This window comes from Panthera tigris, chromosome D1 (assembly GCF_018350195.1).
Source record: "Panthera tigris isolate Pti1 chromosome D1, P.tigris_Pti1_mat1.1, whole genome shotgun sequence".
NCBI classification, from domain to species: Eukaryota; Metazoa; Chordata; class Mammalia; order Carnivora; family Felidae; genus Panthera; species Panthera tigris.
The window spans coordinates 100,789,480-100,802,567 of NC_056669.1; the positions used below are offsets into that span (position 1 = coordinate 100,789,480).

Genomic DNA, 13,088 nt, shown 5'->3' on the forward strand with positions numbered 1-13,088 from the left:
CTGGGTTTTTTTTATGACTTTGTACAATTATGAATTTATTGGTAGAATCTTTTGTTCTTTACTGATTTATAAAGCAAGAGCGATGCCTTCTGGTCTTGTCTTTCAGTTGCTATGCAGTATTTGTCCTTCTTCACTGAGAGGGCACTTTAAATGCCAGCAAATATCTTAATATAGTCTTCTAAGTCCCATATTCAAATTAGGAACGACAAAGAACATGTAATGACAGAAAGTGATTTGCTAAATGTAAATGTTGATTAATTGGTGAGATTATAAGACATATTACATACCTCTGACCAAAGCGTCTATTTAAAAAGTAATTTCTTTTGGACAACTTTCCTGATTGCTTGTTTAACATCTTTGTTCCGCAGGCTATAGATCAAAGGGTTTAGCATAGGGCTCGCAAAGATATAAAAAACTGCGACAATTTTCCCCTGTTCTACGGATGCCTCGGAAGGGGGTCTCAGATACATGCAGAATAGCGTCCCATAAAAGATGGTGACAGCCGTCACGTGGGACCCACAGGTGGAGAAGGCCTTGCGCCTCCCCTCTGCAGAACGGATGCGCAGAATCGTCGTGAAAATGAAAATGTAGGAGATGAGAATGATGGCAAGAGAGCATGTGAGATTGAAACCAGCCACCACAAACATGGCAGTTTCTTTGACATACGTATCCGAGCAGGCAAGGACTATGAGAGGTGGGTCCGCACAGTAGAAATGGTTGATTTCATTGGGTCCACAGAAGGAGAGGCGAAGCATCAGGATGGTCTGTGCCAGGCCATTTGCAAAACCGTAAATATAAGGCGTAGCAACAAGAGAGAGGCAGACACATCTGGACATCTTGCTACCGTACAGCAAGGGGTTGCAGATCGCCATGTAGCGGTCGTAAGCCATCACCGTCAGCATATAATAATCCGTGATCACCAGGGCAATGAAAAAGTGGAACTGTAGAAGGCAACCAAGGAAGGAAATGGCTTTTCTCTTGGATAAGAAATGAACCAGCATCTGTGGAGCGACACTGGTAGCGTAACAGAGATCCACAAAGGACAGATGGCTGAGGAAGAAGTACATGGGCGTGTGAAGTTTTGCGTCACTTCGGATTAACAAAATCATGCTCACGTTGCCAACTACTGTAATAAGGTAGATGACCAGGAAGACCACAAAAAGGACAGGCTGCAACTCGGCTCGATCTGTCAGTCCCAGGAGGATAAACTCAGTCACTGCTGTGTAGTTTCTCTGTAACATTGTGTGTGCTCGGCTTCAAATGGGGACTGAAAGAAAGCAAATAGAAATGTATGTCTTTGGTCACGCATCTGTTACCCCCATCATGTCATCTGATAGTTCTAGTCTCAAACTTGTAAGTTTCACGTGCCATAAAGACATAGCCTAGTAAGCCCGCAGTTGACAGTTTGAACATCTACATTAGTAGAGAGCTCCTTTTATAAAGGCAGTCATATTCTAAATGCTTTTCTTTAAGTCTCTTTGTGTTGAAAAGACTTAATCTTCTCTGCAAGATGTATTACATTTGTTCACTTACAATTTCCTTAAACGTTGCTGTTTTGGGACATTGCAGTCAGTTGTTTCTGCAATGTAGTTTGATGTGGTATATAAATCATCACGTGGTTTTTGCAGCTAGAGGGAATGACGCATATCCCTATAGAACTAGCTTTTGTCCTCTTGCCTCCCCAAACTCAAGGTCTTTTCAAACAGTTTGTTCCTTCATGCAGCAATTCATGTCCTTTCCCTTGGTGTCTTCTCTACTCAGGTGGTCCCCTATCACCAAACCTTAGTGAACATGTAAGTCTCAGCCTAGGATCTCCTTTGCTTTGGGTATCATTGTCAAAAATCAGGACCAAAACGTGGTTCATGAGGCATAAAAGTCAATCCTGTTTTTGGTATAAGAAAAGATATGTGTTTGATACATAATATATATGTATGTATATATATTTATTTATAAGACATACATATGTATATGTACATATATATATGTATGTATAAGACATACAGATACCTATATATCAGTGATATCAAGTGTTCATAGGGTGAGAGACTAACGGAAACAATATATTAAAAGACTCCCTGATATGGGAGGAGGTGATAATAATGAAAAAAAAGATTAACAAACATATCCATGCATTATAGTAATTCAATTGCAACTCTACCTCCTTTTACCTCTCGCAAAAATTGAGAAAAATTCTGTGACATAAATTCTATTTAAGTTTTTCAATACATGTAAATGATCTTACCAGAATAATCATAGTAATATTACAACTGAGACAAGACATAAAATACCCTCAAGTCCATCTCCCCACATTTCTGCAGGATAAAAGTACCATAAATATCATTGTGGAAAACCTACACTTCCTTTCAAAAACACACACTGAGGTATGGCAATGTTGTACTGCCTCTTTCTAAGAGCTATGAGGCCAGGGATGGCGAGGGATCACTCTGTAAGGCAATTTGTAAATGTCTTTCTCTAGCACCTTGTCCATTACATTATCCCATGCTGCACTTTTGGACTCTGGAATTATTTACCAGGGTAATAAAATGTAAGTCACTTAATGAATGTCACAAGTCACCTAAATGAATGTAATCATATTTATCTTGTGTATTTCTAAGTTCTTAAGATTAATTATCATAATAGACAAGTACTGTTTCTTGTTGGGATGGTATTCTTAATATCTATTTATTGACACATTAATCAAGAGTCAAAATAATTACAATCTCCATTTATTTGTTACTGTGGGTTAATGAGGCAATACAAACTTGATCATTTCAGATAATTTAATTGAGTACTTTGTGACAATAACTTTTCTTTAAAGGAAGAGAGCACAATTTTCTACATGATTTGAGGAAACAAACAAAAAACTCTCAGAAAAGTGTTTGTAGATGGACAGAAGTAGTTATGGGGATACCTGGGGGCTCTGTAGACTTGACATTTACCCTCACTCTGAGACTCTGTCATGTAGATGCTTACTGTCACTAGGCAGCCACCCAAAGAGGTAGAAGGTTGGTGTCTTCTTTAACAAGGATTATGTCTCCTTTACATGTGGCAGTGGTTCAGTTTGAAGTGGAAAAAGATTTAGAGAAAGTATCTTCATCAAATGCATTTTTCATTCACTTAAAAAATTAATATAGATTATAAAGTTGAGCGTGACCAATTCTCCATGAAGGGGATACAGACTATTACATGATCTGATGCTAATAATTATAAAATAATAGAGTAGTATCATTAACTTGGAAGGAAACAAACTACCATCCTGTTAGTTTTCTTCATGAAGCAACAGACAGTATCCATGGGTGGTTATGAGAGTCAACAAAGATTAGAGATACCTCATGCATATAATTTGGTTCTGAAAACAACTCCCTTGTATGAGATATTTAATTCAGATAAAACTTTTCAAGTATGCCTGACGTGTAGGAAACACTTAGTAAGTTGTAGCTACTGTTGTATTTGGGTGAAAAATCCAGGTCTAGTCTAACATAAGACTCAACATCAGTGTGACTTTCGGGGACAAGAGTTTATCTAATCTCTAGCTAGAGCCTCATTGGCACCTGGAACAGTGCTTTCCCAAATGGAGCCAATCAATCATATATGGAATGGATGTTCTCTCTAGTTTCCTTTCTATTATAACTATTACTCTATTGTACTTGTATAAGTACTTGTACTCTTAAAAATCATTAGAATCAATATCAACAATTGTGCTAATTCATTAGAATATGTTTCAACCCGTAATTTGATTTTTTTGTTGACTAAAACATTTATTTCTACTTTCCAAAATATGTATTTAACAACACCAAATCCTACCTGTGAAAGAGGAGTGATTTCCCAAGGACAGCATGGATAGAAGAACCTGAAGAGTTTATAACAGAATTATCACATAGGCACCAATTCCCTGTGGTTTAATTAATTTAGCAGCAGATCATTCAGACTACAGTCAGTGACTTATGCTTTTGCAAATCCTGACTAAGCTCATTGAGGACATGATTTTGGCCCATGCCCCAATATCAACAGGGAATCAAATCTCTTGAGAATCATAAAGCAAGGGGATTCCTCATTTATTTTAAATTATGCTTGAATGTCTTACTATTTCTTGACTGGGGGAATAATAGGTTCTCTTGTCTACAACCTGTCAGGTAGAATGGTGCCTGGTGCACACAGAAAGTTTTGGAGTCTGGAATGTCATTGGAAGATCAATCAACTTAGGTTGATCTTGGACTCATTATTTACTCATTCTGAACCTTGTGCTTTATCTTGTTACTAGGATTAATACTCCATAGCTATTATGTACTGTGGGAATGTTATGGATATACACATGATATAGACGTGCTGGGGTTCTCCCTTTGTCACCCTCTCCCACCCTGACCCACTGCCTTTTCTTCTCTACCTTCCTTTGTCCCTCTGGAGTTGAACCCTGATGGATCACATCTGTAGAGCTCCTTTGGTGTCCAGTGTCAGCTGAGTTTGGCCACTGGGAGGAGCCAGTGGAGGGAAAAGAGGGAGAAAGAAAAGTAACTCAGTTTATTTCTCCTTCTCTCCCCCATTCACAACAAAGGCGCTCGAGTGGCTGCATCCTTCCAAGCTAAACTCCTGCTGAGCTGTGTATTGGGAAAGACAGCGGCCAGAACTTGCTTCCTGCCTCTAGATCCCCTTGGGTCTGAGGTTTGTAGACATCGCCTGGACACTGCTTTCCGCAGCTAGCCTCCAGATATTTCTTCAACTTCTTTGATCAATTTCTGTAACTTTGCCTGTATTCTGTGTCCGTTCTTTAAATTCTCTTCAGGTAATCAATCCTGAGTGAAATGTTGTTTTATGCCATGTCCCTAACCCAGGTCAGAGCAGCACACAATAGTTATTCAATAATGTGGCAGTGGAAGTAATACCAGTAATAATGATTATTCATTTTGCTAAAAATTTGGGCTATAGCTAGGTTTAGAAGATTCTGGCCTGGTGCTTAAAAGGACCCTCTTTGTGTATCATGACTCAACTGAGGACTATGCATATGAGTCAGATATTATCATTACTAGCATTATTGCTGGTTGACTTGGATCTGAAAATGTGGCTTAGACTTGCTTTTCTGTTCTTTTCCTCTGAATTGAAGTCCCCCCGACACATAGGCATAGCCCTGGTGCTCTCCTTCCCTTTCCAGAGCCATGGCCAGTCAGCACGTCTGATTGAGATGGGACATGTTCATGAACCACATAGAGAATTGGATGCCTTGTATTGTTGGCCAGGCAGAGGCAAGGATCCTTTCCATAATCCCACTAATCTGTACTCACCCTACTTAGATAAGCATGTGGGGGATGTAGTGAATGGAATCCAAAATGTCCTTTAAAACTTTGTCCCCCAGAGTCACTTAGAAACCTCTACCTCAGCCTTTGTTACCATAACTGGTACATCTTTTCATCTCTTCATGCATTCCAGAAGCCTCTGGGTCATCCCTGACTGTGCTCTCTTAGTCTCACTCTCTCCCAGAGCCAAATACCATTTTCATGACTTTTCAAACAATGTCTACTTTTTATTTTGATGATTTAAAAATTTGATTTAGTTCATAAAATATATTGAGTGAATGCTATATTGCCCCTGACGGTAGGTAAGGCTTAAATGTTTTCTCAAAAGATGCTTTCCCCGCCTCCGCAGAACCGAGTTTGACCTCTCCCTTCAACATGCTCTTAGCAATCTGCCCCCTTCTTTGTCTAACACACTCTGCTTAATTGCCTGCCATATCTCTTTTGCCACGAGTACATCGTAAACCCCTACAGGCAAGAACTGAGATCCCCGCAGGTAGCACAGGCCCTGGGATATGATCGTTTATCAATGGATACTTGGTGAACAATTTCAGAAGTGTGCAATGTGTACTTCATCCTATGAATACACAACTCTTGCTTCTCCCCTCTCTGGTAACTTCCGGTTTTATCAAGCACACTTCCTTCTCCCTCAAAAATGAAAACTGTAGGGAGATGAAGTGGTGTAAGTGACTAATTTGTTTAAGAAACCACAGAAAAGACATCAGAACGGGGGTATTTAATTACAGGTGATAAGCATGGAATATTTACTATGTGCCAGGTACTAGGCTTACCACTATACACACGTTAGTTCAGTTATTCCTCACACAACGTCTTGGGTCATTAATACTATTAGCTTCATTTTACAGATGGGAAACCGAGGCAAAGAGAGCTTAAATAAGTTTCCATGGTAGATGCAAAGAATAGATTGTGAGCCTGGGATTAAAACAAGCCAACTGACAGTCATTGATATCATGTTATGTATAGTTTAGCAAAGAAATGTGACGAGCTTACACCATGCTAGACATTCTGGAAGATTCGTGGCATGCATTCATCCATCCATCCATCCATCCATCCACAGGGTTAAAACCATTCAGGGAAAGCCTTGTATTTACCATTGTGCTGTCGATGTAGAGAGGATAAGCGAAAGTCAAAAGATCTGGGTCCTTAAAGAGTTTCTGCTTCCTGGTGGGAGGGATGAGGCAAGCATATGTAAAGTTTCCCAATCAGGTTTCCATTTGTTAAGAATTCCTGAAGATCATGTTAGTAAGTAGCATAGAGTAGAGCTGGCACTCAAATAGCCATAATGCAATGGGCATAACAATAGTGTGTTAGCACAATACAAATTTATTGAGAACCATCTATATTCAAGGTCTGGGGAATAGGCAGGCTGGCTTTAACATAATGAGCAAAAGCAGACATGGACCTTGCCTTCTGGAGGTGACACTCAGGGGATGAGACAGTCATGAATCAAAGTTACTTAGAAAACACAATTTAATTCATGGTTGGATAAAGGTAAAAACAGATGGAGAAAAAAAATTTTTAAGTGCAAAATAAATTGTTATAAAATATATCTAAGTATGTGTATTCACAATGAAATATGAAACTCGGGAATTTGAAGGACTTAGGGCCTGAAAGTAAAGAAGGTAAAAAAAAATATACAATAGGCATCAACCAACCCAAAACAAGGAAAATACTGCTGGTAGTCTATGAATATCAGGCAAAAGCACTTTTAGATTTTAATCACCAGAGTTGGGATAAAAAATTAAAAAATGATAAAAGGAATAATACTAGTTCTTTACAGGACATGAGATAATAAAATAGGAAAAAACTGGGGTGCTGGGGTGGCTCAGTTGGTTAAGCTTCCGACTTTGGCTCAGGTCATGATCTCACCCTTGTGGGTTCAAGCCCTGCCTTGGGCTCTGTGTTGACAGCTCAGAGCCTGGAGCCTGCTTCAGATTCTGTGTCTCCCCCTGTCTCTGCTCCTCCCCTGTTCACACTCTGTCTCTCTCAAAAATAAATAAACATAATTTTTTTTTAAACTTAACAAAATAGGAAAAAATTGCAAAGGGAAATAAAACCACAAGCATCTCTCTCAGTTTTTGTATATGAAGCAATCAAACATTTGTAAGGTATGGAAGATCTTAAAAATAAATAAATCAATAACTAGACTGGCCAGGACTTCATAGAGCTGTGTTCTGCCCAACCAATCTATTCTGAGAGAAATTTCAACAAAATTGACTTTCAAAACTTGTAGTCGCGGGAGAAAAGGCCAATGATGAGAAGTAGGGTGCCATGAAATGGATGGACATGCATATTGTCCAGCACAAAACGGACCGCCTATAATTACTGAAGAGGAAAAATTCTAACACCCCTCTTTTGTTGCTATTTTCTCTGTGAACTCTTAAATCTGGATACGGCGCATTCAGACTTGGGAATTGGACCAGTTTGGGCAAGAAAGAAAAGATGACCAAGGCATGCATCACTGATGACAAATTGAAACATATGTTAAGACATAGTAAGGAAGATATATGATGGCAAGTACCAGAATACAAGAGTGGACACAGATCTAATATCAACTATGAATAACTTTTTTCTTGCTCTTCTCATAGCCACCAGCATTGGCTCAATGAAGTTGGTATCCTGTGCCTTCTGAGAAAATAGTGAGCATAAACTCTGGAGACAATAAAGTATTTCTATACATTATAACGGTATCTTCCGTCAGAGATCCCTCAAGAAAATTCCTTAATGTTCAAACGTTCAGATGAGAGGTGATAAAACTACCTTTATAAAAATAGTTTGCATTGACAAAGGCTTTGACAGGTTGGTCCCACAGGAGAGAACCATGAAACAAACTGATACAAATATGAAAAATTCATACATGAATTTTTACTAAAATCTTTTTGTAATTATTTTTTTTAAGTTTAGGAATACCTGGGTGGCTCAACAGGTTAAGCGTCAGACTTCGGCTCGGGTCATGATCTCACGGTTTGTGAGTTCAAGCCCCGTGTCCAGCTCTGTGCTGACAGCTCAGAGCCTAGACCCTGCTTCAGATTCGGCGTCTTCCTGTGTCTCTGCCTCACCCCCACTTGTGATTTGTCACTCTTTGTCTCTGAAAAATGAATAAATGTTAAAATTTTTTAAATAAAAAATAAAACAAATTAAAAATTTTTAAGTTTGTTTATTTATTTTGAGAAAGAGACATGAGTGGGGGAAGGGGCAAGGAGAGAGGGAGAGAGAGAATCCCAAGCAGGCTCTGGGCTGACAGCACAGAGCCTGAAGGGGAGCAGGATCACATGAAGCCATGAGATCATGACCTGAGCTAAAACCAAGAGTTGGACAAGGGGCACCTGAGTGGCTCAGTTGTTAAGTGCCCAACTTTGGCTCAGGTCATGATCTCATGGTTTGTGAGTTTGAGTCCCATGTCAGGCTCTGTGCCAACAGCTTGGAGCCTGAAGCCTGCTTTGGATTCTGTGTCTCCCTCTCTCTGCCCCATCCCTGCTCATACTCTGTCTCTCTCCTTCAAAAATAAAAAAACATTAAAGAAATAAAAAATTTTATTTATTTATTTTTTTAATTTTTTTTTTCAACGTTTTTTATTTATTTTTGGGACAGAGAGAGACAGAGCATGAATGGGGGAGGGGCAGAGAGAGAGGGAGACACAGAATCGGAAACAGGCTCCAGGCTCCGAGCCATCAGTCCAGAGCCTGACGCGGGGCTCGAACTCACGGACCGCGAGATCGTGACCTGGCTGAAGTCGGACGCTTAACCGACTGCGCCACCCAGGCGCCCCAAAAAAATAAAAAATTTTAAAAAAGACTTGGACACTTAAGTGACTGAGCCACTCAGACACCCCTGTACTAAAATCTTAATAAGAGCCATATGGAGTGTTTAAAAGTTGGAAAAATTAATTATTTTCATAAAATGACAATAATAATTATATTGCAACATTTGTAATACCAGGAATAATAAAGGCTTAAATATGCAAAAGTAAAACTTTAAAGAATTGAAAGAAAATATGAAAATATCTTTATAATAGGAAAGAATTGTTTAGGCAAAACATACAAAGCACAGCCATAAAGAGAAGATTAACATTTGAACTATGTTACATAGTTCTATACTACCAAATATCTCCTGCACAAAAGTGAAATACAAGCTACAAACAGGTTGAAGTATTTGCATTGCATATATCATCAAAAAGCTAGTATCTACTACTGAATACATAAGGAGCTATTGCAAATGTACAAAATAAAGATAAAATAACCCAGCTGAAAAATGAACAAAGAATATAGACATACAACTGAAAGAAAACTTTTCCGTTAGTATCAAAGCACTTAAAAACACTCCGCTTCACTTGTAATGACAACACAAAAGCTTAAACAAGAAATTAGAATCCATTTTACACCCATCAGATTGGACAACATTTTGAAAGTCTGACAGTATATAGGAATTGACAAGAATATGGAGTAAAGACCAAATTCACACACTGTTTTTCAGACAGCACTAAGCAGAGCAATTTGGCAATATCTACTAAACGTAAAGATACTCTTTTATGACCCAGAAGTTACCCTCTTGCAACTTTACATGGAGGAACTCTTGAACTCGTCCACATTCAGAATTTCAGAGCAAAATGGTTTTCTAGATTTTCATATTACCAAGGAACAGGAAAAATGTATTCCCCCATCAATAAGAGAATGGATAGATAGACTGTGGTATATTTATATGCTGACGTGGACTTTACCAGTGACAGTTCATGCTCCATGGATCAGCATGGATGAATCCAACAAGATTCAGTGAAAACAGAATAACTTGCGGTAGGATAGTGTGACTTCATTTATAACAAATTTTAAATCTGCCAAAATAATATTATATAATTTTCTGGACACAGGAACACCAGCAAATATTAGAACTCTACATAGGGATGAGAAACACTGAATTCACATGAGATGTTAGTGCAGGAAATGGAGAGAGGAATGGAATCAGGCGGGGAGGGCTTGGTTTGAGAATAGCTGAGTTTGGGAAATATTTGAACCAAAACTGGCACGTATGAAGCCTTAATGATTAGGTCACTTGCACAGGTGGTCTTTATAATATTTCCTATTTTTTGATGTATGTTGGAAATAGTTTGTGATAAAAAAGATATACAAGTGAAACCACAAAACCAGTTTTATGATGAGGGTGGATATTGATTAAAAAAAAAACCTTCTAAGGAAAATACGCCATTCCATCAAAGCCTTATGACTAAGGATTCCACGGAACCAGTATTGTCATTCCAAATATTGTTTAGAGTAATACTCAGAGATACATAAGATCTTCTTTGTTATATGATTACTGTAAAGAGCAAAAGAGAAAATAAACCCTCTCACCTACTATAGTTGGGAAGTTTCTGCTTATTAGTTTGGAAATTAATAAGCACTATAAAAATCAAACATATGGGCATTGATATAACATAATTTGGTACTTCTCTCTTTTATAACTTTGTATCACTATGAGTATTATGCATGGAAACTTCTGTTATTTATTGAATGTATAAACCAATAATAATGCCTTCTGGTTTTGTCTTTGAATTTCTAGGGTTTGTTGGTTTTTTTTAATTTACTCAGATGGAACTATAAATACTAGCAAATAATTTGACACTTTCAAGATCCAGATGTGAACAATAAAAGTCGAAAAGTAATCAATGACAGAAAGTGATTTGTTAATCTTAAATGCTCATTTATTGGTGAGACAATAAGATATATTACATAACTGCGACCAAATTGTCTATTTAAAAAGTAATACCTTTTGGGCAACTTTCCTGATTGCTTGTTTAACATCTTTGTTCCGCAGGCTATAGATCAAAGGGTTTAGCATAGGGCTCACAAAGATATAAAAAACTGCGACAATTTTCCCCTGTTCTACAGATGCCTCGGAAGGGGGTCGCAGGTGCATGCAGAATAGCGTCCCATAAAAGATGGTGACAGCCGTCACGTGGGACCCACAGGTGGAGAAGGCCTTGCGCCTCCCCTCTGCAGAACGGATGCGCAGAATCGTCGTGAAAATGAAAATGTAGGAGATGAGAATGATGGCAAGAGAGCATGTGAGATTGAAACCTGCCACCACAAACATGGCAGTTTCTTTGACGTACGTATCCGAGCAGGCAAGGACTATGAGAGGTGGGTCCGCACAGTAGAAGTGGTTGATTTCATTGGGTCCACAGAAGGAGAGGCGAAGCATCAGGATGGTCTGTGCCAGGCCATTTGCAAAACCGTAAATATAAGGCGTAGCAACAAGAGAGAGGCAGACACATCTGGACATCTTGCTACCGTACAGCAAGGGGTTGCAGATCGCCATGTAGCGGTCGTAAGCCATCACCGTCAGCATATAATAATCCGTGATCACCAGGGCAATGAAAAAGTGGAACTGTAGAAGGCAACCAAGGAAGGAAATGGCTTTTCTCTTGGATAAGAAATGAACCAGCATCTGTGGAGCGACACTGGTAGCGTAACAGAGATCCACAAAGGACAGATGGCTGAGGAAGAAGTACATGGGCGTGTGAAGTTTTGCGTCACTTCGGATTAACAAAATCATGCTCACGTTGCCAACTACTGTGATAAGGTAGATGACCAGGAAGACCACAAAAAGGACAGGCTGCAACTCGGCTCGATCTGTCAGTCCCAGGAGGATAAACTCAGTCACGGCTGTGTAGTTTGTCTGTAACATTTGACTTCAAATGGGGACTGAAAGAAAGCAAATAGAAATGCATGTCTTTGTCACGCATCTGTTACCCCCATCATGTCATCTGATAGTTCTAGTCTCAAACTTGTAAGTTTCACGTGTCCTAAAGAAATAGCCTAGTAAGCCCGCAGTTGACAGTTTAAACATCTACATTAGTAGAGAGCTCCTTTTATAAAGGCAGTCATATTCTAAATGCTTTTCTTCAAGTCTCTTTGTGTTGAAAAGACTTAATCTTCTCTGCAAGATGTATTACATTTGTTCACTTACAATTTCCTTAAACGTTGCTGTTTTGGGACATTGAAATCCATTGTTTGTCAATATAGTTTTGATGTGGAATATAAATCATCACTTGTTTTTTGCAGCTAGAGGGAATGACGCATATCCCTATAAAACTAGCTTTTGTCCTCTTGCCTCCCCAAACTCAAGATCTTTTCAAGCAGTTTGTTCCCTCATGCTGCAATTCATGTCCTTTCCCTTGGTGTCTTCTCTACTCAGGTGGTCCCCTATCACCAAACCTTAGTGAACATGTAAGACTCAGCCTAGGATCTCCTCTGCTTTGGGTATCATTATCAAAAATCAGGACCAAAACTTGGTTCATGAGGCATAAAGTCAATCATGTTTTTGATATAAAAAAAGATACATGTATAATATGCAAACCATACATATATATATGTATAAAATATACACAATATACACATACCTATGTATCAGTGATATCAAATGTTTATTGGGTGAAAGATTAGACAAAGCAATAGGATTAAAAGTCCCCCTGGTATCCAGGAGGAGACAATAATGAAAAAAAAAATAGTTAACATATCCATGCCTTATAATAATTTTATGGTAACTCTACCTCCTTTTAACTTTCACATAAAATAAGAAAAATTATGTAACATAAATTCTGATTAGGGTTTTCAATACATGTGAATGATCCTAGTGGAATAATAATCATAGCAATCATACAACTGAGGCAAGACTTAAGTTACCCTCAAGTGTATCTCCCCTTTCTGCATTTATGGAGGGTACTTTTATGTACCATAAATACCATCTTGTAAAAACCAGTAGCTTCCTTCAATAACACACACAGGTATG

At 38.7% G+C, this 13,088-nt stretch overlaps 2 protein-coding genes across 2 annotated transcripts; both read right to left on the minus strand.

The window, feature by feature from the left end:
* Nucleotides 1-302: 302 nt before the first annotated feature.
* Nucleotides 303-1,247, minus strand: LOC102960555 (olfactory receptor 1030-like). Its single transcript, XM_007088828.2, has one exon. The coding sequence runs from the start codon at nucleotides 1,239-1,241 to the stop codon at nucleotides 303-305; it is 939 nt and encodes a 312-aa protein (XP_007088890.2). The 5' UTR covers nucleotides 1,242-1,247.
* A 9,798-nt stretch (nucleotides 1,248-11,045) lies between these two features.
* LOC102960842 (olfactory receptor 1030-like) lies at nucleotides 11,046-11,984 on the minus strand. The gene has a single exon (XM_007088829.2). It carries the CDS (start codon nucleotides 11,982-11,984, stop codon nucleotides 11,046-11,048), a length of 939 nt encoding a protein of 312 aa, XP_007088891.2.
* Nucleotides 11,985-13,088: the final 1,104 nt, after the last annotated feature.

Coding starts and splice junctions, on each gene's coding strand:
- LOC102960555 (XM_007088828.2), bottom strand. CDS start 1,241: ATGTTACAGAGAAACTACACAGCAGTGACTGAGTTTATCCTCCTGGGA.
- LOC102960842 (XM_007088829.2), bottom strand. CDS start 11,984: ATGTTACAGACAAACTACACAGCCGTGACTGAGTTTATCCTCCTGGGA.